Here is a 24,716-nt window from a genome sequence, read left to right as displayed (position 1 = left end):
AATCACTTTGCAATAAATTAACATTAGCATTAGTAGAGGCATATGATGCAAGACAGCAAGCTTATATAGCATCAGCCAGAAAAAAAAAACCTTGCCCATTTTATCCATCCAATTCACTCCAAATGTTTGTCTAGTTCTGCCGTCAACTTATTTAAGTTGTTGACCTCCACTACAACAGATGGAAGTTTGTTCGAACTATCAACCACCCGCTGGCTAAAGGTAAATTAACGCACGTTTATTCTACAGTTGTCTTTTTCTCGATTTGAATTCATGTCCCCTCAGATGAGTAATCTGAGCAAGAGGAAGAATCCCATCAGCATTGAGCTTGCTCAAACCATTCAAGGCCTTATACATCTCAATTAGATCACCTCACAGGTGCCTAGTCTCCAGATGCTGAAATTTATAGAGCTTAAGCCTTTCTTGGTAACAGCGACCCTTTATTCCATTCCCCAGTCTCGTTGCACTTCTCTGTACTCGTTCCAGCAGCTCTATATCCTTCCTAAAATGAGGCCTCCACACCTGTATGCAGTACTCAAGGTGTGTCTGACCATTGCCTTATACAAGGGGACAATCACCTCCTTATCCCTGTTAGCAAAATTCCTGTATATCATTGACAAGACACCATGAGGTGCAGACAGGCTTGCAGCCTGTCTCAGAAAACTTCATATTTGACTGCACAATTACCCCTAGGTCCTTTTCATTCTCCACTACCCTGAGTGTAGTACCACCCAGTTGGTATGTTACTCTGGGGTTACTTTTACCCATATGTAGTACTTTACATTTGTCACAAATTCACAGCTTGCTATGATTTTATTGCAGTTTTCAATTATAATTTGTAATACTTCAAACCCACAAATGTGGGTTTGAAGTATTGCCATATCCTGATTATTTTCCCAACCTTTCACCCTTGGATTTCTTCCTCTTACTTGATATATAGTATTGATGTTTCAACACCTTTAGTTGCCTTAGCATATAGCAAGCACTGAAGTTGGCACTGTTGGAGTCCAAAGTGGAAAATACTTGCCTGAAGACTCATTAAACTGTTAAATTCACTATCCAAAATAAAAACTCAAAATATTTATTATACATTATATTTTTATGCTCCAGGGCAGCAAGCAGGCAAAGTTTTTACAACTTCAGTTTTATGGCAGCTGATGCAATAGAACTCAATTAAAAATGGGCTTTACACTTTGTGTCAGAAAAATTCTCTGCAGGGGAATGCTGTATATTCCAGCATATAAGATGACCACTAAAAATATTGCTAAAATTGTAGAGTCAACTTATATGCCTTGTATAAAATCCTTAAGCTTGAATCAAAGGTATGTGCTAGTACTGAAAAGACAAGAATTAATACCCATCTACTACATATATATTTTTACACAAAAATATTGTTAATCACCTTTTAAATCCCAAGAATTTGTTCATTTTCATCAGCAGAGAAAAGTAGTAGTAGTAGTGGCGGCATGTGATGCAAGAAATCAAGTGTATGAGCTTATGCAGCATCAGCCAAAATAAAAAATAAAAATTTAGAAAACAATTCCCTCTAAATGTTTGTCCAGTTCCTCCTTAAATTTATTTCATCTATCAACTTCCACGACAGATGGAAGTTTGTTCCAGCAATTAACCACCCGCTGGCTAAAGGAAAATTTCCGCACATCTATTCTACATCTGTCTTTCCTCAATTTGAATTTATGCTCCCTTAGGTTCGTAATCTGAACATGTGGAAGAATCCCATCAGAATTCAGCGTGCTCATCCCATTCAAGGCCTTATACACCTCAATCAGATCACCTCGCAGGTGTCTAGTCTCCAGCTGCTGCAATTTGAAGAACTTAAGCCTCTCTTGGTAAGAGAAACTATTCATTCCCCTCACCCTTCTCTTTTTGCCCTTCTCTGTACATGCTCAAGCAAATCTACATCCTTCCTAAAATGAGGCCTCCAGACCTGTACGAAGTACTCAAGGCATGGCATGACAATTGATTTATACAGAGGGACAATCACCTCGTTTTCCCTGCTATCAAAATTCCTGTATATCATTGACAAAACCCCATGACCTGCCCTGGCAGCCTGTCTGCATTGCTCAGAAAACTTCATATCTGACTGCACAATTACTCCCAGGTCTTTTTCATTTTCTACCACTTTAAGTGTAGTACCACACGTTTGGTACATTTCTCTGGGGTTACTTCTACCCATATGCAGTACTTTCATTTGTCAATGTTAAACTTCAGTTGCCACTTCTCAGCCCATCTTCCCAAATTTTCCTGATCCTGTTGCAGTAGCACACTGCCATTACCAACCCTGCCAACCTTTGTATCATCTGCAAACTTCGACACTAAGCCTGATATACCTTCATCAATATCATTAATAAATATACAAAACAATAGTGGACCCAACACAGAACCCTGTGGGACTCCAGTAATAACATTAGTCCATGAAGAGCTGCACCCATTGATCACCACTCTGTCTTCTTCCACTCAACCAACCTTTTATCCATTGTAGCAACTTACCCTTAATACCATTCTGCTCCAATTTGTACAGTAGTCTTCCATGAGCAACAGCATCAAAAGCTTTCCTGAAATCCAAGTATATGTTATCAAAATTATTTTTTGCATCCAGTTCCTTTGTAATAACATCATAATATCCAATCAAATTTGTCAGACAAGACTTTCCCTTAACAAACCCATGCCGTGTCTTAATTATTGCTGCAGTCTTGTCTAGATGATCCTCCAATGCATCTTTAACCGGTGACTCCATTATTTTACCCAGAACAGAAGTTAAACTAACTGGTCTGTAATTACTTTTGTCACCCTTTGCTCCCCCTTTGTGAATTGGGGGATACATTTGCACATTACCCCAGGGGCTCACATCTGGTTAGTATGGGCTTGGCAAACCCAGGGTTCTGAGCTGAATATCATTATTCTTCTCTTTCTTGGTGATTCCCTTCTACTTGACAAATGCAAAGTACTACATATGGGTAGAAGTAACCCCAGAGAAACGTACCAACTGTGTGGTACTACACTTAAGGTGGTAGAAAATGAAAAAGACCTGGGAGTAATTGTGCAGGCAGATATGAAGTTTTCTGAGCAATGCAGACAGGCTGCCAGGGCAGGTCATGGGGTTTTGTCAATGATATATAGGAATTTTGCTAGCAGGGAAAAGGAGGTGATTATCCCTCTGTATAAGGCAATGGTCAGGCCACGGCTTGAGTACTGCGTACAGGTCTGGAGGCCTCATTTTAGGAAGGATGTAGATTTACTTGAGCGTGTACAGAGAAGGGCAACAAGATTGGTGAGGGAAATGAAGGGATCCTCTTACCAAGAGAGGCTTAAGTTCTGCAAATTGCAGTGGCTGGAGACTAGGCACCTGCGCGGTGATCTGATTGAGGTATATAAGGCCTTGAATGGGTTGAGCATGCTGAATTCTGATGGGATCCTTCCACTTGTTCAGATTACGAATCTAAGGGGGCATAAATTCAAATTAAGAAAAGACAGATGTAGAATAGATGTGCGGAAATTTTCCTTTAGCCAGCGGGTGGTTAATTGCTGGAACAAACTTCCATCTGTCGTTGTGGAAGTTGATAGGTTGAATAAATTTAAGGAGGAACTGGACAGGCATTTGGAGGGAATGGTGTGATTTTTTTTTTTTTTTTTTTGGCTGATGCTGCATAAGCTCATATATTTGCTTTCTTGCATCACATGCCACTACTACTACTTCTGAGTCTCTCTCTCTCTGAGGGTAATGTGGGAATTTTTTTTTTTTTTTTTGTTGGAGGCAGCATAAGCCTCAGGCTTCCTTGCACCATATGGCTAATAATAATAATAACTAAAAAAAATAAATTAAATAAACCACTGGACTTATGCTGAAGCTAAACAAGTCTACCTCCATAGATGGCTGATGTTGCAGAGAAATATTATTCATACTGCATTGAGTGTGGCGCAGGATAAAGTTACTTGCATTCAGGCCTTAGGCAGAGGGGTCGGTTCGAAAAGTTGGAGACAGTCTCCCGAGCAGGACAGTGGAGCAAGTGGCGCTGTCCCCCGTAAGGCTACCACAAGGGAAAGGCAAGACCATCCAGCCCCAACAACTGGAAGTGCTTCCTGCGCAACTGCGCTTGTGACCACCCAGGAAGGAAGAAAATGCTAACGCATGAAGTGGAGCATTGAAATGAATATGTACATCATGTGAGCATACTATGAAATAACCAGGCTAGAGACCGATATGACAATGTACAGGTCGCGACTACATACCAAGTGGTTTGAACGATACCCGGATATTCAAGTCACCGAACAGTGATTAGCAGACCAAAGAAGGACCATCATCACGAAGAACCTAATAGCTCCTGCCACCCTGGAAAAAATCAAGCAGGATGCCAGTGATCAACTTAGGTGATACCTAAACAGAGGCCAAATAAAATCCTGTGGAGAGTAACACACCACCTCAATCAGCAAATAATGCCACATTACCTTGACAACAATGGTGCAACGCTGGAGGGAATCCACACAGCCGTATACTGTGCTGCCATAGCAGCTACTAGGATTAATGGAAAAGAAACAAGAGACCAGCAGCAGAAGACCCGAAAACAGAAGGAACCGCCAGCTTGGGAAAGAAGACTTCATCAGAAGATAGAAGAATTAAGAGTCAAGATAGGTCAGTTGACCCAGTACCAACAGGGTAATAGAAGTAAGAAATTGATTGGAAAGGTGAAGAGCAACCTCAAGAGAGACAGCGTCCACAGCAAACATGAGACTAGAAATCATAGAATAGGAGAATACTTGGATGCACTGAAGCAGAACCTCCTTCCGCAGAAGCACCGCAGATACAAAGAGAACTCTCAGAGGAAAATAAACAACCGAATCTTTGATGAGGACCAAAGAGCCTTCTACAGGAAACTGGGTGAAGATGAGAAAGCAGGAAACGGACCACCAGAGAAGAAGATGATCGAGGAGTTCTGGGGAAATATCTGGAGCAGTGAAGTAAGACATAACAGCAGAGCACCCTGGATAGAAGTAGAACAGAAGAAACCAAGGACATACAAGAGATGAGAGAGTGGGAGATTCGAGAAGAAGAAGTAAAACAGCCGATCAGGAACACCCACAACTGGCAAACCCCAGGAATTGATGACATCCACAACTACTGGTACAAGAAGCTCACCTGCACACACAAGCACCTAGCAGAGCAGTTCATTTGAATAATAAGGCACGCGGAGACAATCCCGAAGTTTCTCACCAAAGGAGTCACATATCTGAAGCCTAAAGATGAAGATACAAGAAACCCGGTGAAATACAGGCCAATCACCTGCCTCCCAACGATGTACAAGATCCTGACCAGCTGCATAACCAAGAAGATATCAGACCACTTAGAGAGTGTCAGAACATAATGACCGAAGAGCAGAAAGGATGCAAGCGGAGGAGCAAAGAATGCAAGGAGCAATTAACCATAGATTCCGTAGTTATGGAGCAAGCCTACAAGAAGCACCGCAACCTACATCAATTACCTCAAGGCCTTTGACTCCGTACCTCATAGCTGGCTAATAGAGACCTCGAAGATCTACAAGGTAAACCCGATAGTGACAAACTTCCTTAGAGCAACAATGGCGAAATGGAGTACCGCCATTAAGGTCGAGAACATCACAACGAGGTCAATCCCCATTAGAAGAGGAATATTTCAGGGAGATGCTCTGAGCCCACTGTGGTTCTGTCTAGCACTCAACCCGCTATCCACCATGCTCATACTTGCTGCTATCAACGGCAGCAACTATGGATATAATCTCAAAGAAGGAAGAAAGAACCCGTATATCCTCACCCACCTGATGTACATGGATGACATCAAGCTCTATGCGGCAACCGAGAAGCAACTCTAGGAACTACTCCGGATCACCAAAGAATTCAGCAAGAACATCAGGATGGAATTTGGTCTAGACAAATGCAGGACCCACACACTGCACCAGGGAAAATTAGTTGGCCAAATCTACCAGCTGCTGACTGGTAAAGAGATCAAAGCTATGACAGAAAGAGAGACCTACAAATACCTAGGGATGATGCAGGCTCAGCAGTTAGAGCACAAGGAAATCAAGAAGTGCTTGACCGAAAAATATCATCAGACTCAGAAGCCTGCTGAAATCAAAATTGAATGGAGAGAACACAGTTAACGCCATAAACATCTATGCAGCTCCAGTACTAACATACACCTTTGGGGTCATAGATTGGACTAACACCGAGCTAGAAGATATCATGCGAAAGACAAGGACAATGATGACCAAGAGCTGCCAACACCATCCGAAGTCAGCAGTGGAGAGACTAACAATAGCTCACAAAGAGGGAGAAATGGGCCTGATTGACCTGATAGAGCAACAGAAAACACGATAGTTAACCTGAAGGATTACTTCGAGAACAACACAGCACCACTCCACCAGGCTATAAGGAAGATAGCTAAGTGGTATACCCCACTCAACCTAAGCGAGGAATCCCACCCACCCAGATGGCACAAGAAATGAAGTTAGAAAGATGGGCAAAGAAGACACTCCATGGCAGACACTACAATGACCTCCATCAAGATCATATGACACTTGTGAGCAATGCATTGGAAGCAATGTTATCGATATTATCCCCTGAGACTGAAGGATTCATGCTGGCCATCCAAGACCAGGTAATCAGCACCAGAAACTATAGAAAATACATTGCAAAGGAGCCCGGAATGTCAGATGACACATGTTGACGATGCCACCTGGCCTCAGAAACGATCCAACACATCACCGCAGGTTGCAAGGTGATCACCCAGACTGAGTACACTCATAGACACGACCAGGTAGCCAGGATAATACATCAGAAGCGGCACCTCCGTAGCCAGGTGGGAAGGAGCAGCAGTGTGTAGCACACGCTTCTTGATTAGACCGGTGTTCGCGCTCGTCACCACCAAATATTGAGGATGCGGAAAGGTCAGGGAATGACCACCGCATATCCTGGAGCAATATGGCCTTAGTTGCTAATGCTCCTAAAAATAAAAAAATAACATCAGAAGCTAGCGAGGAAATACCAGTTGGCCAAATAAAGTGTACCATACTACAAATACGATTGTTGTTGTTGTTATTAGGATTAACGACACAAGGGCTACTGAAGCCAAATTATGTCTGTTCACAGTTTATTTACATGCAACATATCAGTAGAGATGTTAAATTATATGCTGAACCACCGGTATGGTGCCAAAGACTACATAGCAGCCTAGCAGCAATAGGTCTCCCAGAGAACACCTACAAGGAACTCCAGAAAGTCGCAATCCCGAACACCTGTAGAATAGTCAGAGAATTCCTCAACCAACAGTAACACCAGACATTACAACCACCCTGTGTTCTTGGTAGCAGTATCCGTCACGGAGTGGAATCCCCCAATCAGGGAGAAATAATATAAGAGCAACAATAATAATAATAATAATAATAATAATAATCTCCAGTCTGTGGGGACCTCGCCTGAGTCCAAGGATGCTCTCATAATTATGGCTAAGGGTTTGCTTACTTCCTTTGCTGCCTCCTTTAATATAACTGGATAGATTCCATCCACCCCAGGTGCCTTTCTTATGTTTAACTTCAACAATTTCTCCTCTACTATGCTTTCAGTTATTACAAAATCATTAAGCATCCTGCTACAATTTGATAACCTTCTGGCATTTTCAAACCTTAATAACTCCTCATGTGTGAATGTAGATGCAAAGTACTCATTCAGTTTGTTTGCTATCTGAGCTGGATCATCAACAGTCGAACCATCGATGTCAAGTGGACCAATCAGATTCATCCCCTTCCTTTTAGAGTTTATATAAGTAAAGAAATCCTTGCTGTTTTTTTTCTTAGCATCCTTTGCCAAAGATTTCTCGTAATCTGCCTCCGCCTGCCTAACCACCTTTGTGACTTGAGTACAGACTAGCCTATCTTCCATAGGCTTCTGTGTTCCTGTTAATTTATATGCATCCCATGCATTTTTCTTCTCTGCCACGAGTCTAATTAGTTCATTTGACAACCATTTAGGCCTAAACCTTGAACAATAAGTAGTTAGTGCTAGTATTAGTAGTGGCAAATGAAGCAAGGAAGCAAGCTTATAAAGTAACAACAAAAGAGAAAAAAAAAAAAACCTACACACTTCACCCATGCATACCCTCCAAGAATTTGTCTAGTTCTTCCTTGAATTTATTCATACCTCCCACTAATGAGAGCTTTATGCTGATTAGGGAAGCATTCAGTTAGTGAGCTCATATTTTATTATATAGATATTGATTACAATACATTAAGATAGATTAACTACAAGCCCATTTGTAACAAATTTCCACATAGTTTGCTTCTGAATCATTGTAGCCAAATGAGTAGTCTATTAATCTGGAGAAATACTTTGTAGTGAGGGAAGCAACATTTTTACAAGTGAAAAGTAATAATCGATAGACACTTATTGGATGTAATTATAATTAACTAAGTTCTTTGTTTAGTAAGAAAGAAATTAGTTAAATTTTCACATATAAGGATTATATTAAAAACAGCTGCTAAAATTGAAGCAATTTGTTTTATGATTTTTAATCGCTTTTATAATAATCTCATTTTCACTAATTCTCATTAACTGTTATCAACATGAAATTCTTTATAGATATATTTTTTTTTTTAGATAGCATGAAGGATGCTCCTAAAGTACAACCATTATTTATTACTGTGGATCCAGAAAGGGATACTACAGATATTATTGCCCAGTATATTAAAGGTGACATGTTTTATAACTTGCTATTATATTGAATAAATATGTGAAAGATATACAGTAAACCCCCGCTATTCGCGGTATCTGTATTCGCGTATTCGCGATCGCCGATTTAATATAAAATGAAACCTAAAAAAATGTGAATTTTAAAGCGCCATGAATATTTTCCGCCATAAAAGAACATGGGCGTGGCTAAAATTATCTTTCCTGGTCAAAACAGCGCTCAGTGGGTGGGGGAGAGGAGTGACAAAATCGCGACCGTGGATGTTTCTTGCTAATCCTCGTTCAATATGTGTTATGCACTTGTCATGGAAGGTTTCATCGTTTGCTTTTAATTTATATGTTTATGAATTGAATAAATTTATCAATTTATAAATTGATATGCTTACAAAAGTAATAAATCTACCGTTTTGCAGTGTAAAACAGACTTTTTCGAGTGTGTTAACGGAAGAAGGAGGTGGACAAGTTCTTTCTAACCCCTACAAAAATATGGCTACGAATAACAAGGGAAATTTGAAAAGATCAAAGAAGGTGATGACATTAGTGAATAAAATTGAGTTATACAAAATTTCTAATGGTGAAAGTGTCTCCTCAGTGACAAAACATTATAAAATCAATGAGTCAACGGATCAATCAAAAAATCGGAAGAAAAAATCCGCCGTAATGTCCGTGAAAACGCGCTAATTGCTTCAAAAATTTGCTCTGTAACTCGTGATGTTAAATTAGAAAAAATGGAAAAGGCTTTAAATCTGTGGATAGAAGACCGAACTCAAAATAAAATTCCGTTAAGTTCACTCATCATTCGTGAGAAGGCAAAACTCATTTATCAATATATAATATAAATTCTTTATTGCTGATAAGTACAGAATTTGTACTAGAGACAATAATACTCATCACGGCGACATGGCCAGGAGTTTTACATTATAAATGAGATTAATTGGCAAAAAAAAATTTTTACCGTTACATGGAAATTATTAGTTACACAAAATTAAACATGTAAAAATGAAATTATAATAATGAAAATATGAGGACTGACGTCATATGGAGGAAATTATCCCAGTTCCACAGATGTAATCCACTCGAGGAGCATGTGACGGTATTTGAAGTCGGTAGCTAATTTCTGAAGGTCGACTCCAAGACGGAGCAGTGCCTGAATTTTGGGGAGTGTCTGGGCAGGCAGGAACCGACTACACAGTTTCAGCCGGTTGTATTTGAGGGTTAGTGTGGGCTCTGACCTCAGGGATGGTGGAGGATTATGCCACTGACAGAAATCCCAGATGTTTGGGGCGTTTATCACTCCTGTGTACATTTTTACTGAAGTCATTAAACGCCTGCTGTCAATTAACCTCGGGAGCCTGGGTACATTTAGCTGCTCAGCCATGTCAGTTGTTCTCAATTGAGGGGGTCGGCGATGCTTATTTGTGGCCCATTTCAGGGTCCAGTATTCACATGAGAACACCCCGGGTTTTGAAGTGAGGGCGACGCAGATGCCCAAATCTCAGCAGCATATAAAATAACCGGATAAACAGTGGTTTGAAGATATCTGGTAGTGGTTGCGGCATCGTTGCAATGAAGTAAGTGTTGTTTCGCTCTCCAGCGTACTTTAGCGAAACTGGTGATAGCACTGGCGGGATAAGTTTTTTAGCTAGCAAAGGCACTAGTTTGAAAGATTTGTTTGAAATTTCTAATAAATATTACATTTAATATTAAATTGTTTCTTATTTTCATTTCGATGCCATATGCTTGCATTTCACTATGTACTGTCTATGTACATAGTCATATTATGATGGTACATAATACATACATACAATTTTACATATATAGTAATACATACATAGACAAAATTTTAGACTAGTTTTTCTTATATATTACATACTTTGGAACGGAACCCCTTTATTACTATGGGAGCCATAATTCAGTATTCATGTTTCGGTATTCGCGACATTTCTCAGGAACGTAACCCCCGCTATTCGCGGTGGTTTACTGTATTTAATTTAAATCTTTAATAATAGCATTATTTTTTATTTTAAAATATGTTGCTATTTCATTTAATCAAAATAGATACCATTAGTTTTAGAAACTAAAATGACAAAGAAGTGGAATTAGAAGAACAAGATTGAACTAGAGTAGCAGGCTCCCTTTCAACTGCCATATTTTTTGTTTATTGCTTCCTTTCTTAATAGGTAGGAAAGTATTTTTCACTATGCTGATGATATTTTTCTCCAGTCTTGAAGCACCTCTTATTTGAAATTCTGTTGGCACTTACAGAAGTTGGTTCAAAGAGAAGATTAGATCTTTTGTTATTACCTATCACTTTGGTTTGAAAATTAATCTCAATAAGTCTAATTACATCAATTTTAGTTTGTCTAGAAACTTCTTTAATCTTAAAATTTAAATCTACAACTCCCTTATTGAAAGGAAAAAATCAGTTTGATTCCTCTGGGTGAATTTTCATTCTTGGTTATCATTTAGAGATTAATGTTAAAATTTAACACAGTTTTCTAACTAGCTTCAACATTATTGTTAAAGCCAGTTGGAAACTTAACTCATCTTAATAAAAATGATTTTCCAGTGTGGAAGAAATGCATTCTTAATTTTATTTTTAATAATCTTATATATGTTATAAGTTGGCATTGATCATGCCACAGGAATGAAAATGATGACAGATTATTGTCTGATAACATAAATACATTAGTAAGCCTTGTTTAGAAAAGTTAATTTTGAAACTTATTTACTGTAAATACATTATAAAGATAATGGTAAAATTGTAAAAATGTTTTACTTGCATTTATTAATGAAAGTTGAATAATATAATTTCTCTAGAAATTTTTCATGATGTTATTTTAATGCATTTTTGTAAAGAAAGAAAATACACTCTCATTAGCAATGAAAAGTTAACCGTAAAAGTGATGTTTACTGATGACAATGGTATTTGAGACAGAGGGAACATGATTATTGCTAGTACAATAGCATGGAAAATTTACATTATAGAAAGGGAGAAGAATGCTATCTATGTAGTAATATAGAACACAACTGGAATTGTAAGATGTTTTATCGTAGTGAAGCGAAGTGTGATATTTGGCCATTGTATGCAAGATTAACATATTGGAGTTAGTTTTTGTTTTCTCAATGACTAATAGTCTTAATTTTTCACTTCCTGTCATGTTAGCTCCAACTAGCACAGTTGATTCTTTCTTTGTTTTGTTTTCTGCCAAAATATTTATCATTCTTAAAATCAAATTTTTCTATTAAGTAAACATTTAAAGAATAAACTCATTTCATCTGCATTAAAAATGCCCTTAGGTTCATATTCTTCCAAAATCTTCCACTCTTACAATCTTCTTCGCTTACAGCAACACTTTCTCCACAAATAACTTTTCCACAATTCTGTGGCACTTCTTAAATTTATTTAACCACCCATTGCTAGCATTAAATTCCATATGTCCAAGAGGCTGCAAATTTCAGAGCTTGTTGCTTAATTATTGAACCTGATATTGGCATATTCTTTTCACATATCATTTACATCCATTTTAGAACAGCTGTATGAACATCTTTGTATACCACAACTTAATTTGCTTCTTGTCTAATCCTCCTTCAATTGTATTTAAAATTGATACTCAGTTTTTTTAAAATCATAGATAAACTGCTTAAAGGTATGCTATTTTTCTCGGCAGTAACTTTTTTCTTAAAACCCTGGTCAAGTTCAAGAAGAATCTTGGCTTATTAGAGCATACTGTCACCAAGCCAGTTTATTTGCACATTACCACAAAACTGAACTTAGCCAATACATCAAATTTAATAGTTTCTCTTTGGCATTGTTTCTGTGATGGTAAATATTACTCAGCTGTGACAGTCTGTAGCTCACTACCAATACATTCACCATGTAGCCACTGTAAACTGTACTGTGCTAGCTATAGGGTGAATTGTTAGTACTGCCTACGCAGTGATGTTTGCTTGTAAATTCAACAGTATCAAGTGAATGTTTCTATTAGTCACTTAGAAGAGATATGTGACTTTGTGAATTCCTTTTAATCTGCTTTCATATATACATGAAAGAAAATTTATTGTTAATGTATGCTGTATGTTACCTTTCAGAGGGAAAAAAAAAACATATGGAAAGCCAACATTGATCTTTATGAAGAAAAGAAATAATACAGTAATTTAATGATTGGTCTAATGACAAATCGTTTTAAATGACTAAAAGAGCAAAATATAAAATATCTTGAAAATCCATCTACTGGGAGTCAAGTTAAATGAGAACAGACCAGACATATACAAAACCATCATATAATAAGTGACAGGAAATTCACATGTCAAGCAGGGGCAGCTTGTCGGTAGGCACTGCGGAACTGCAGCACCCCCAGTTTTTTAAATCTAAATATACAGTCAACAGAGTTATATGAATTTTTGTGAAGAACAGTGCAACACAATGAATATTTTTATTAACAGGTCCCACATATAGTATACTCATCCTCTATTTCCAATAATAAACAAATAAAAACACGAAATTGTTTTCAACTTTGAAGTTTAGCCGTAGGTGAAACTGTGGACTACACAGTTCCACAGTTTGGCCCCAGCGGTTGAGTCAATGCTTAGTTGGCAGGTTGCCAATATGCATTTTTTAGAGCTGATAAACTGAGTCAAAGGAACTGTGGAGCGAGCAGTGCTGATTTGAACAGTGCACCAAACTTGAATGAAAAGGTTATTAATCTATTTTCAACAAATAAAAACTGAAGAATGGATTTTATTTTTAAATGAAATTTCAAGATTACCCAAGTCTGTTAATGGTAAGTGTCCAGTTAATGTTTTGTAGTATTTTTAACTTGCTTATTATTATTACTGTCTGTGTTGACATGTCTTATAACCAAAGGCAATTTAATGTAACTTTAAGAAGCAGCACCCCCATACATCAGAGTCACGAGCCGCCACTGGTGTCAAGACACATTGATCAATGGAAAGGTCATGCGAAGTGCATGCCACTCAGTAGGTGTGCTGAAAACACCACCTACTGAGTGGGTGGTGCTGAAAACAGACTACTAAAGAATTCTGTATATTGCTGCTTCAGCGTGTTAAAGACTTCACCTCAGTCAGTGAATTTCATTTTCCATCTATTGTATTTAGCCAACATCAATTTACATATGTGCCCTATTTATTGCAAAGTTTCTGATCACATTTAAGAAAACTTATTTGTTTTCCCTGTAACAAACCTTTAAAATGAAACAAAGACCTTCTAGTGTGTCAATGGTCACAAGTGTTCTCTAAACTTTACAAATGTCTAAAGGATGGGTAATTCCAGATGCTAATGGGCAGTTCTGGTGGGAAGGAGGCCGTATTATATTTAAGCAGCTGATTAGCAGTAGTTTAAAATCTTTAAAAATGGTTTTGCTAATTTTTTTAAATATTTGCTATATTGAGAACTAACACTTCACTATATGGCATTGATTTTACATGTAATTTTGTTTCAATGTGCAATGTTTTGCAAAAAAAAATTCATAATATAGAAAAATTCATTAAATAGAAGTTTGTAATAGAGAAGTTCCCCTGTATATGAAGAGGAGTTCAAAAAAATTTGTATTCATCCAGAAGTAGTTGTGATAGAAAGATGAAATTTCTTTTGTTTGACACCTTGAAATCTCTATAGCAACCACAAATTTTGGTTTCGATCTGAAAATTCGTTTTTTTTTTCTTTACAGCACTAAATGAGGTGAAGTGCCACAATGGATAAAGTGGAATACAAATCGGTGATTAGGTTCTTCTTTCCTTAAGGAAAAACACCCAAAACAATCCACAAAGAAATGGTTGCTCTTTATGGAGAAGACTGCCCAGGTTACAGTTTTGGTGCACATTTGTATAAATAATTTAAATGTGGAAGAACCTCAGTGCATTTTGAAGAAATTCCAGGATGTCCAGCAACTCCTGTAACAGAAGAAATTGTTGCAAAAATTGAGGCATTAATCCTAGAAGATTGCCATATTAGCATCAATGAACTAGCTGCAGAATCTAAATTAGTGTAGAGTCGGTGGAGAACATCATTCATCAGCAGTTGCATATGAGTAGAAGTGCCTGCTAGATAGGTTCCCAGACTTCTGACCTGTTATCAGAAGAAGGAAAGGGGACAATGTGCACACGAAATGTTGTCAATATGCCAGGAAAGGCAAGAGGTTTTTTCACTGCTAGTCACCATGGATGAAACATGGATCCATGACTATGATCCCAAAACTATACAAATGTGAAAACAATGGAAGCATGCAGAATCACCTCCCCCCCCTAAAATGCAAACATGCAACCAAGTGCTACCATATGATGTCTGTTTGGGATAGTATGGCATAATATCAACAGATTACCTTCAAAAGGGCTGTACTGTGATGCCCAAGTATTATTCCAACCTCCTCATAAAGCTATGGGATGCTATAAAAGAAAAAAGATGGGGAAAGCTGTCAAAAGGTGTGCACCTCTAAGATAATTCCCCTGCAGCATTTCTTGCATGCTGTAGTGAGGTGTGCCCATGAATGTGGGTTTGAAGTATTGCCATATCTTGATTATTCCCATGATTATACCCTCAGATTACTTCCTCTTTCCTGCCCTGAAGTCCATTCTTTGTGGAGAAACACTTACAATTTGCTACTGATGATGAGGTGATTTCTGCTGCCGAGTCGTGATTTAAAGGACAGTCAGAAAACTGTCCTTTAAATCATGACTTTCTTCTCTACCATGAATCTCATTAGTTTATCTGACATCCATTTAGGCCTAAACCTTGAACTATATTTCTTAATTGGTATGAAAAGCCTAGTAGCTTCCAAACTTAATTCCTTGAATGCTTCCACTTTCGGCACCTCAATAGCCAGGTGGGTAGGAGCAGTAGTGCGTAGCATGCGCTTCTTGATTATACCGGGGTTCAAGCCCATGACCACCAAATACAGAGGATGCAGAAAGGTCAGGGAATGACCATCGCATATCCCTGGAGCATTTTGGCCTTAGTTACTAATGCTCCTAAAAACCAAATAACAGAACAACAAGCTTCCCATTTAGAATTCGCTATTGGTAACATCATTAGTTGGCCCACTGTATAGATTTGAAAAACTGTCTGAATCACTATAGTCACCTTTACGAAAGCAAAAACCCTTCCTTTACCCCTGATAGTAGTTACATCTCTGAATGATCACTGAATGAACCACTAAGTGATCACAGTACACTGTGATCACTTAGTGGTTCCTTTATCTGCAGACTCTTAATGCATGAATAACCACTACTGATAATTAGATCAAGAGTATTACTCCCTCTAGTTGCCTCTTGAAATTGCTGCTGTAGAAAACAATTATCCAATAAACCCACAAAAGTCTTGCTAGTGTGCGAGTCACCAATCTACAAGTTCCAGTCAATATCCGGGAAGTTAAAATTCCACATTATAAGATAGTCTGATTTATTGGCCCACTCTATTTCTCTGTACAGTTGTTCATTCTACTCATCAGAGTCATTAGGCCTATAACACACTTCTATTCTCTCCTACTTTGTTTATGTCACACAAAACCAACTCAGCATTGCACTTTCCACCGACATCAACTGGTTGCACTACTTTAGATTTTGTGTGTTTCTTAAATAACAGTATAACCCCTCCACTCTTTCTATCCTATCTATTCTTTGTGTACACATTGTACTTCCCAAATTCGAATTCTGCATTCCTTATATCTGAGACGTGGTGTCCTTGTGTGGCACCACATCTCTGATATCCCAATGACATATGGTCAAGACATCAAAGGCATACTTAGATGTTTTGACCAACACCTCAAATTCATCAAATTTATTTACTAATATGGTAAATTTACTAATTTACTCATGTGAGATTGTCAAATGCTTTGCTGAAATCCAAGTAAACAATGTTAAAATTACTTCTTTTATCCAGCTCTTGCATAAGTCTATCAAATTAGCATTAGCATTTACACATGATGCAATAAAGCAAGCTTATATACCATCACCCAAAAAAAAAAAAAACCCCTTATTTCACCCATCCACCAGCTCCAAATGTTTGTCAAGTTCTGCCTTGAATCTCTTTCAGGTATCAACTTCTACAACGACAGATGGAAGTTTGTTCCAGCAATCAACCACCTGCTGGCTAAAGGCAAACTTCTGCACATCTATCCTACAACCGTCTTTCCTCAATTTGAATTTATGCCCTCTCAGGTGATTATTCTGAGCAAGAGGAAGAATCCCATCAGCATTCAGCATGCTCAAACCATTCAAGGCTTTATACACCTTAATCAGATCACCTCGCAGGTGCCTAGTCTCCAGACACTGTAATTTGCAAAATTTTAGCCTTTCTTCGTAAGAGCAACCCTTTGTTCCATTCACTAATCTTGTTGCCCTTCTATGTACTCGTTCCAACAGCTCTACATCCTTCTTAAAATGAGGCCTCCAGACCTGTATACAGTACTCAAGGTGTGGCCTGACCATTGCCTTATACATGGGGATAATCACCTCCTTTTTATCCCTGCTAGAAAAATTCCTGTATATCATTGACAAGACACCATGAGCTACTCCTGCAGACCGTCTGCACTGCTCAGAAAACTTCATATCTACCTCCACAATTACCCCCAGGTCCTTTTCGTCAGTGTAGTAGTCAAGGTTAAACTTCATTTGCCACCTCTCAGCCCATCTCCTCAACTATTTTAGATCCTGTTGCAGCAGTGTACTGTCATTAGTGTCATTAACAACCCTGCCAACCTTCGTATTGTCTGCAAATTTGGACATTAAGCCTGATATACCATCATCAGTATCATTTATAAATACAGAAAACAATGGACCCAACACTGAACCCTGAGGGACTCCACTAATAGCATTAGTCCCCGAAGAGCAGTGTCCATTGATTACCACTCTGTCTTCTCCCACTGAACCATCCCTTTATCCATAGCAGCAATTTGCCTCCAATGCCACACTGCTCCAATTTGTGCAGCAGTCTTCCATGTGTAACAGATCAAAGGCTTTTCTAAGATCCAAATATATGATATCAAAGTTATTCTTTGCATCCAGTTCCTTTGTGACTACATCATAGTATCCAATCAAATTAGTCAGACAAGACAAACCCATGCTGTGTCCCAGCTATAACTGAAGTCTTCTCTAGATGATCCTGCAATGCTTCTTTAACCAGTGCCTCCATTAATTTCCCTGGAATAGATGTTAAACTAACAGGTCTGTAATTACCTGTGTCTCCCTTTGATCCTCCTATGTGGATTGGGGTGACATTTGCACATCTCCAGTCCATGGGTACCTCCCCCGAGTTCCAGGGAAGCTCTCATAATTATGGCTAAGGGTTTGCTTACTTCCTTTGCCGCCTCCTTTAACATAACTAGATAGATTCCATCCACTCCGGGTGCCTTTCTTGTGGTTATCTTCAACAATTTCTTCTTCACTTTACTCTCAGTTATTACAAGATTACTGTCAGAGTTGAATACACCTCTGGCATTCCCCTCCCTGAATAACTCCTCATGTGTGAATGTCGATGCAAAATATTCATTCAGTTTATTAGCTACCTGAGCAGGATCATCAATAGTTGAACCATCGATATCAATTGGACCAATCTGATTTATCTCCTTCCTTCTAGAGTTTACATAAGTAAAGAACTCTTTGCTGTTTTTCTTTGCATCCTTTGCCAAATATTTCTCATAATCTGCCTTTGCGTGCCTAATCTCCTTTGTAACTTGGTTACAGACCAGCTTATACCTGTATCTTATGCTTCTATGTCACATGTTAATTTATATGTATCCCATGCATTTTTCTTTTCTGTCACATGTCTAATTAGTTCATCTGACATCCCTTTAGGCCTAAATCTTTTACAATATTTCTTTGTTGGTATGAAAAGCCTAGTGGCTTCCAAGATTAATTCTTTGAATGCTTCCCATTTTGAATTTGCTGTTGGTAACATCATCAGTTGGTCCCACTGTATAGAATTTAAATACTGTCTCAGACCACCATAGTCACCTTTACAAAAGCAAAAACCCTTCCCTTTACCCTTGATGGTAGTTACCTCTTTGAGTAAATCTCACTTCAGCACACTGGGATCACTGCCACCTAGTGGTTCCTTTATCTGCAGATCCTTGATGCATGAAGAATCACTGCTGATAATCTAGTTGCCTCCCGAACATGCTGCTGTAGAAAACAATCATCCAATAAATCCACAAAAGCCTTGCTAGTGTGTGAGTGACTAACCCACAAATTCCAGTCAATATCTGGGAAATTAAAATCACCCATTATAAGACACTCTGATTTACTGGCCCACTCTATTTCTCTGCTAATAACAGGCCTAATATCCAAGTTCTTGTTAAAACAACACTGAGGTGGAACTGGATTAATAAAATATGTGTGGACAACCAACAATGCAGGGAAGGAGAAATGCTACAAGTGGATCAATTTAACATTGACCTACTCCAGGACGACAGCATTAGAAACAACTTCACCCAGAGACTGGATGCTGCAATTAACATAGAGATAAAAGGTAATACTGAAGAAATCTACGAATATTTAAAAAATACTGTTAAAAAAATAGCTCATGAAATCCTAGGCAAAAAGAAGAGCCAAGGACCAAAAAAACCTGGATTACAGAGAAAGTAAGAGCTGCTGTAGAGGAAAAGAAACTTGCATATCAGAAATGGCTGGGTGATAGGAATGATGCATATAGGAACATTTATGTTGAAAAAAAGAAAATAGCCAATCGGTTGGTAGTAGAAGCGAAAAATGAAGAATGGGAAAGGAAATGTGCAACTATTAATAGCAAATTGGGCTTCGAGCAATCAGCGGAATCATGGAAGGTCCTTAAAGACTTGAGAAAACAGAATAAACACAATGCTGGTTTTCAATTAATACCTTTGAAAGACTGGACGGAGTACTATGAAGGACTTTTAAAAGAAGACTGGGAAGAGTTCAAGACGATGGAGGATTTTGGTGTAGAAGACTTGGGCTTAAAAGTTTCTGTTAGGGAAGTGGAACTCCTGCTAAAGGAAGGAAGGAATGGCATATCACCTGGACCTGGAGGAGTTTACATGGAACTTCTGAAATATGGAGGAAGAGGAGTGGCTGTTTTGATACAAAAACTGTGAAATAGTATACTGAGAGGAGAAGAAATACCGAAAGAAATGATAACAGGATATATTACATCAATTTATAAGAAGGGCAATCGGAAAAGCTGTTCAAATTACAGAGGAATATGCGTCCTGAGCCCACTGTTAAAGATCCTTGGAAAATGGATCAGGAACCATTTAGAAGCCCGAATCAAGGTATCAGAAGAACAAAGTGGTTTTTCACCTGGGAGGGGTCATGTATAGATCATATCAAAACAGTATGACAGATCCTTGAAAAATGCCAATCAAAAGGAAAAAAAATCTTTATGATTTTCATTGACCTTGAAAAGGCATATGACAGTGTTCCAAGAAAACTCTTATGGGAAGCACTGAAAGAGGCAAATATTGATGGACAACTGATTAACATTATTAAGGTAATTTACAGGAATAATAGATGCAGAATTAAAGTGGGATCAGCTTTGTCACCTGAATTCCACACGTCAAAAGGCTTATTACAAGGTTGTTGCATGTCACCAACACTTTTCAAAATTTATATCGACATCTGCCTAAGATCCTGGTTAAAAAAATGTAATAAAATGGGATTGCCGATTAATAAGAACACCTATATTCACAATTTACTTTTTGCAGACGATCAGGTGGTGATAGCACAAGACTTAGAAGATGCAAAGCATGCATGTCGTCAATTGTTTGAGGAATATAAACAGTGGGGTCTAAAAATCAATTTTAGCAAGACTGAAATGTCTTCAGGGCCAGGACACATTCTAAATATTGCAGGTTTTAAAATCAAACAAGTCGATAAATTCAAATATTTGGGATCAATCTTACAAAGTGATGGATCATCCCAAGCAGAGATCAATAAGAGAATTACAGGCAGCAGAAAGGCTATTGGCATGTTAACCTCTGTTCTGTGGAGCAAAAATATCCTACATAAAACAAAGAAACTTATATTTCAAACAATTGTACAAAGTCTTCTATTGTATGGAGCAGAAACCTGGACATTGAATAGGCGAGCAGAAAACAAATTGCTCTCCACAGAAATGGATTTTTGGAGACGCTCAGCAGGAACTTCTAGAAGAGACAGAAAATGGAATGAAGACATAAGGGAAAAAATGGAAGTGAAAAAGACTATTATTGACACCATCAGAGAACAGCATCTAACATGGTATGGACATGTAAAACGGATGCAAGAAAACAGATATCCAAAGGCTATCCTGGAATGGACACCTCCTGGAAGAAGGAGAAGAGGAAGACCTAGGAGGACATGGATGGATGGAGTACAGGAGTGCATGACAGCCCGAGGCTTAACCGACCAAGACAACGTGAACCGCACTTTATGGCGGGAAAAAATTCCTAACAAGAAATAACTTTTAAGCTGAGGAAACCCATGGTAAATGGAAACACTCCTCTTGAAGAAGAAGAATATCCAGAATATCCAAGTTCGCAGATGATACAAATGTGTGCAGGGCTGCTAATGACAGTAATGATGATGCAACGAGATCTAATAAAGTTGGGCAGAGAAGTGGCAACTAAAGTTTAACATCAACAAATGCAAAGTACTGTATATATGGGTAGCAGTAACCTGAGAGTAGTATAACAACTGTGCAGGGTGGTGGAGAATGAAAAAGACCTGCGGGTAATTGTGCAGTCATATTTGAAGTTTTTAGAGGTGTGCAGACAATCTGCCAGAGCAAGATTGACAAGATGCCATAAGCTGCTCTGGCAGACAGGCTGCCAGAGCAGATTATGGGATGTCAATACAGGAACTTTGCTACCAGGGATAAGGAGGTGATTATCCCTTTGTATAAGTAGTGGCATGTGATGCAAGAAAGCAAGTGTATGAGCTTATGCAGAACAGCCAAAAAAAAAAAATCACACCATTGCCTCCAAATATGCCTGTCCAGTTCCTCCTTAAATTTATTCAACCTATCAACTTCCACAACGACAGATGGAAGTTTGTTCCAGCAATTAACCACTCGCTGGCTAAAGGCAAATTTCCGCACTTCTATTCTACATCTGTCTTTTCTTAATTTGAATTTATGCCCCCTTAGGTTCGTAATCTGAACAAGTGGAAGGATCCCATCAGAATTCAGCATGCTCAACCCATTCAAGGCCTTATATACCTCAATCAGATCACCGCGCAGGTGCCTAGTCTCCAGCCACTGCAATTTGCAGAACTTAAGCCTCTCTTGGTAAGAGGATCCTTTCATTCCCCTCACCAATCTTGTTGGCCCTTCTCTGTACACGCTCAAGTAAATCTACATCCTTCCTAAAATGAGGCCTCCAGACCTGTACGCAGTAGTCAAGGCGTGGCCTGACCATTGCCTTATACAGAGTGATAATCACCTCCTTTTCCCTGTTAGCAAAACCCCATGACCTGCCCTGGCAGCCTATCTGCATTGCTCAGAAAACTTCATATCTGACTGCACAATTACTCTCAGGTCTTTTTCATTTTCTACCACCTTAAGTGTAGTACCACACAGTTGGTACGTTTCTCTGGGGTTACTTCTACCCATATGCAGTACTTTGCATTTGTCAAGGTTAAACTTCAGTTGCCACTTCTTAGCCCATCTGCCCAAATTATCTAGATCCTGTTGCAGTAGCACACTGCCATTACTGTCATTAACAACCCTGCAAACCTTTGTATCATCTGCAAACTTTGACATTAAGCCTGATATACCTTCATCAATATCATTGATAAATATACAAAACAACAGTGGACCTAACACCGAACCCTGTGGGACTCCACTAATAACATTAGTCCACGAAGAGCAGCACCCATTGATTACCACCCTCTGCCTTCTCCCACTTAACCATCCTTTTATCCATTGTAGCAACTTACCCTTAATACCATTCTGCTCCAATTTGTACAATAGTCTTCCACGTGCAACAGTGTCAAAAGCTCTCCTGAAATCCAAATATATGATATCAAAATTATTTTTTGCATCCAGTTCCTTTGTAACCACATCATAATATCCTATCAAATTTGTCAGACAAGACTTTCCCTTAACAAACCCATGCTGTGTCTGAATTATTGCTGCAGTCTTGTCTAGATGATCCTGCAAATGCATCTTAAGGCAATGGTCAGGCCACACCCAGAGTACTGGAGACTTCATTTTAGGAAGGATGTAGAGCTGCTGGACAAGGTCAGAGAAGGGTAGTGAGATTGGTGCTCTTACCAAAGAAAAGCGCACGCGGAAATAAACATGCGCATACGGAAATGGACATGTGCACACGCATACGAAAATAGACATGCTCATACGAAAATGCATATGTGTACGCGCATTCAAAAATAGATATGCACACACGCATACCAAAATAGACATGCGCACGCGCATACGGAAATAAACACGCACACGCGCATATGAAAATAGGCATGCGCATACGGAAATCGACATGCGCATACGAAAATAGGCATGCGCACGTGCATACGGAAATCGACATGCGCACGCGCATACAAAAATATACATGCACTCGCGCATACGAAAATAGACATGCGCACGCGCATACAGAAATCGACATGCGCACGCTCATACGGAAATAGACATGCGCACGCGCATACGAAAATAGAAATCGCAAAATAGACATGTGCATACCCTACCGAAGGCAAAGCAGAACACTTTCAGACAGTTGCTATAAAGGAGGCCTGAAATAAACTAGCAAGCACAGCTCGCTAGTTTATTTCAGGCGCAGTCTTGAACAGCCCCAGGCAATGACCTAGATACCACGAGGTGGGAGCACTCACTATCGTCCAACACTGGAAAGGAAGGATTGCTCAATGCTGGGTCCAGCGGGAATTGTCAATAACCAACTATTTTTGTTCTGGACGACGGAAGTATTTTTTATTTACATACATTTTTATTACATATATACAAATATACAAACACTTTCTATTTACAATCATCGCCTTCTGCGTATGAAACAATTTTAATTATATAGCTTCACTTGCAAGCAATAAAACACAATAAAAGCTATACTATGTATGTATGCATGCATGCATGCGTATAGACTTGTTTTTGGTGGCACTTAGACGTTTAGTCGAACTCCACCTTGGAAAATCTGTGTTGAGAGAGAGAGAGAGTAACTGTCTACACTCTATAGCAATCAACACCCTGTCAATCACTGCCCATTTCTAAGCATGAGTAGTTGTGCCTGGTTCTGTTATCTAGTCCTGTTGCACCAATTTTTCATCCAGTGGAAGGAGTGCAAATAGCATCAGCCCAAAAAAAAAAAACCCTTATTTCACCCATCCCCTCGCTCCAAATGTTTGTCAAGTTCTGCCTCGAATCTATTTAAGCTATTAACTTCTATGACAGATGGAAGTTTGTTCCAGCAATCAACCATCTGCTGGCTAAAGGCAAACTTCTGCACATCTATCCTACAACCACTTTTCCTCAATTTGAATTTATGTCCTCTCAGGCAATTATTCTGAGCAAGAGGAACAATCACATCAGCATTGAGCATGCTCAAACCATTCAAGACTTTATACACCTCAGTCAGATCACCTCGGAGGTGCCTAGTCTCCAGACACTGTAATTTGCAAAACTTAAGCCTTTCTTCGTAAGAGCAACCTTTTGTTCTATTCACTAATCTTGTTGCCCTTTTCTGTACTCGTTCCAACAGCTTTACATCATTCTTAAAATGAATCCTCCAGACCTGTATACAGTACGCTAGGTGTGGCCTGACCATTGCCTTATACAAGGGGATAATCACCTCCTTATCCCTGCTAGAAAAACTCCTGTATATTATTGACAAGACACCATGAGATACTCTTGCAGACCATCTGCACTGCTCAGAAAACTTCATATCTGCCTTTAGCGGATATGAAGTTTTCTTGAGAGGATAGTTTTGTGCTTCCTGATCACCAGCAGTGTAAGTTCAGCATCAGTGTCCTCACAATATTTTTCAATTTAGGAAAGAAAACAG

General features: G+C 38.9%; 1 protein-coding gene across 2 annotated transcripts in view; it reads left to right on the top strand.

Annotated features, from left to right (window-relative positions):
- Positions 1-24,716, top strand: part of Scox (Synthesis of cytochrome c oxidase) — a 307,125-nt gene that overhangs the window by 114,958 nt on the left and 167,451 nt on the right. For both annotated transcript variants that reach the window (XR_016546732.1, XM_090369369.1), the window contains exon 5: positions 8,638-8,730. Coding sequence is in view for 1 of the 2 variants with exons in the window: in XM_090369369.1 (XP_090225495.1) it covers positions 8,638-8,730 (93 nt within the window). In the remaining variant the exon portion in view is untranslated. The remainder of the gene's footprint in view (positions 1-8,637; positions 8,731-24,716) is intronic.

This window comes from Mastigoproctus giganteus, chromosome 3 (assembly GCF_048544385.1).
Source record: "Mastigoproctus giganteus isolate SK-2022 chromosome 3, ASM4854438v1, whole genome shotgun sequence".
NCBI classification, from domain to species: Eukaryota; Metazoa; Arthropoda; class Arachnida; order Uropygi; family Thelyphonidae; genus Mastigoproctus; species Mastigoproctus giganteus.
This window is presented reverse-complemented; position numbering and strand designations above follow the sequence as displayed.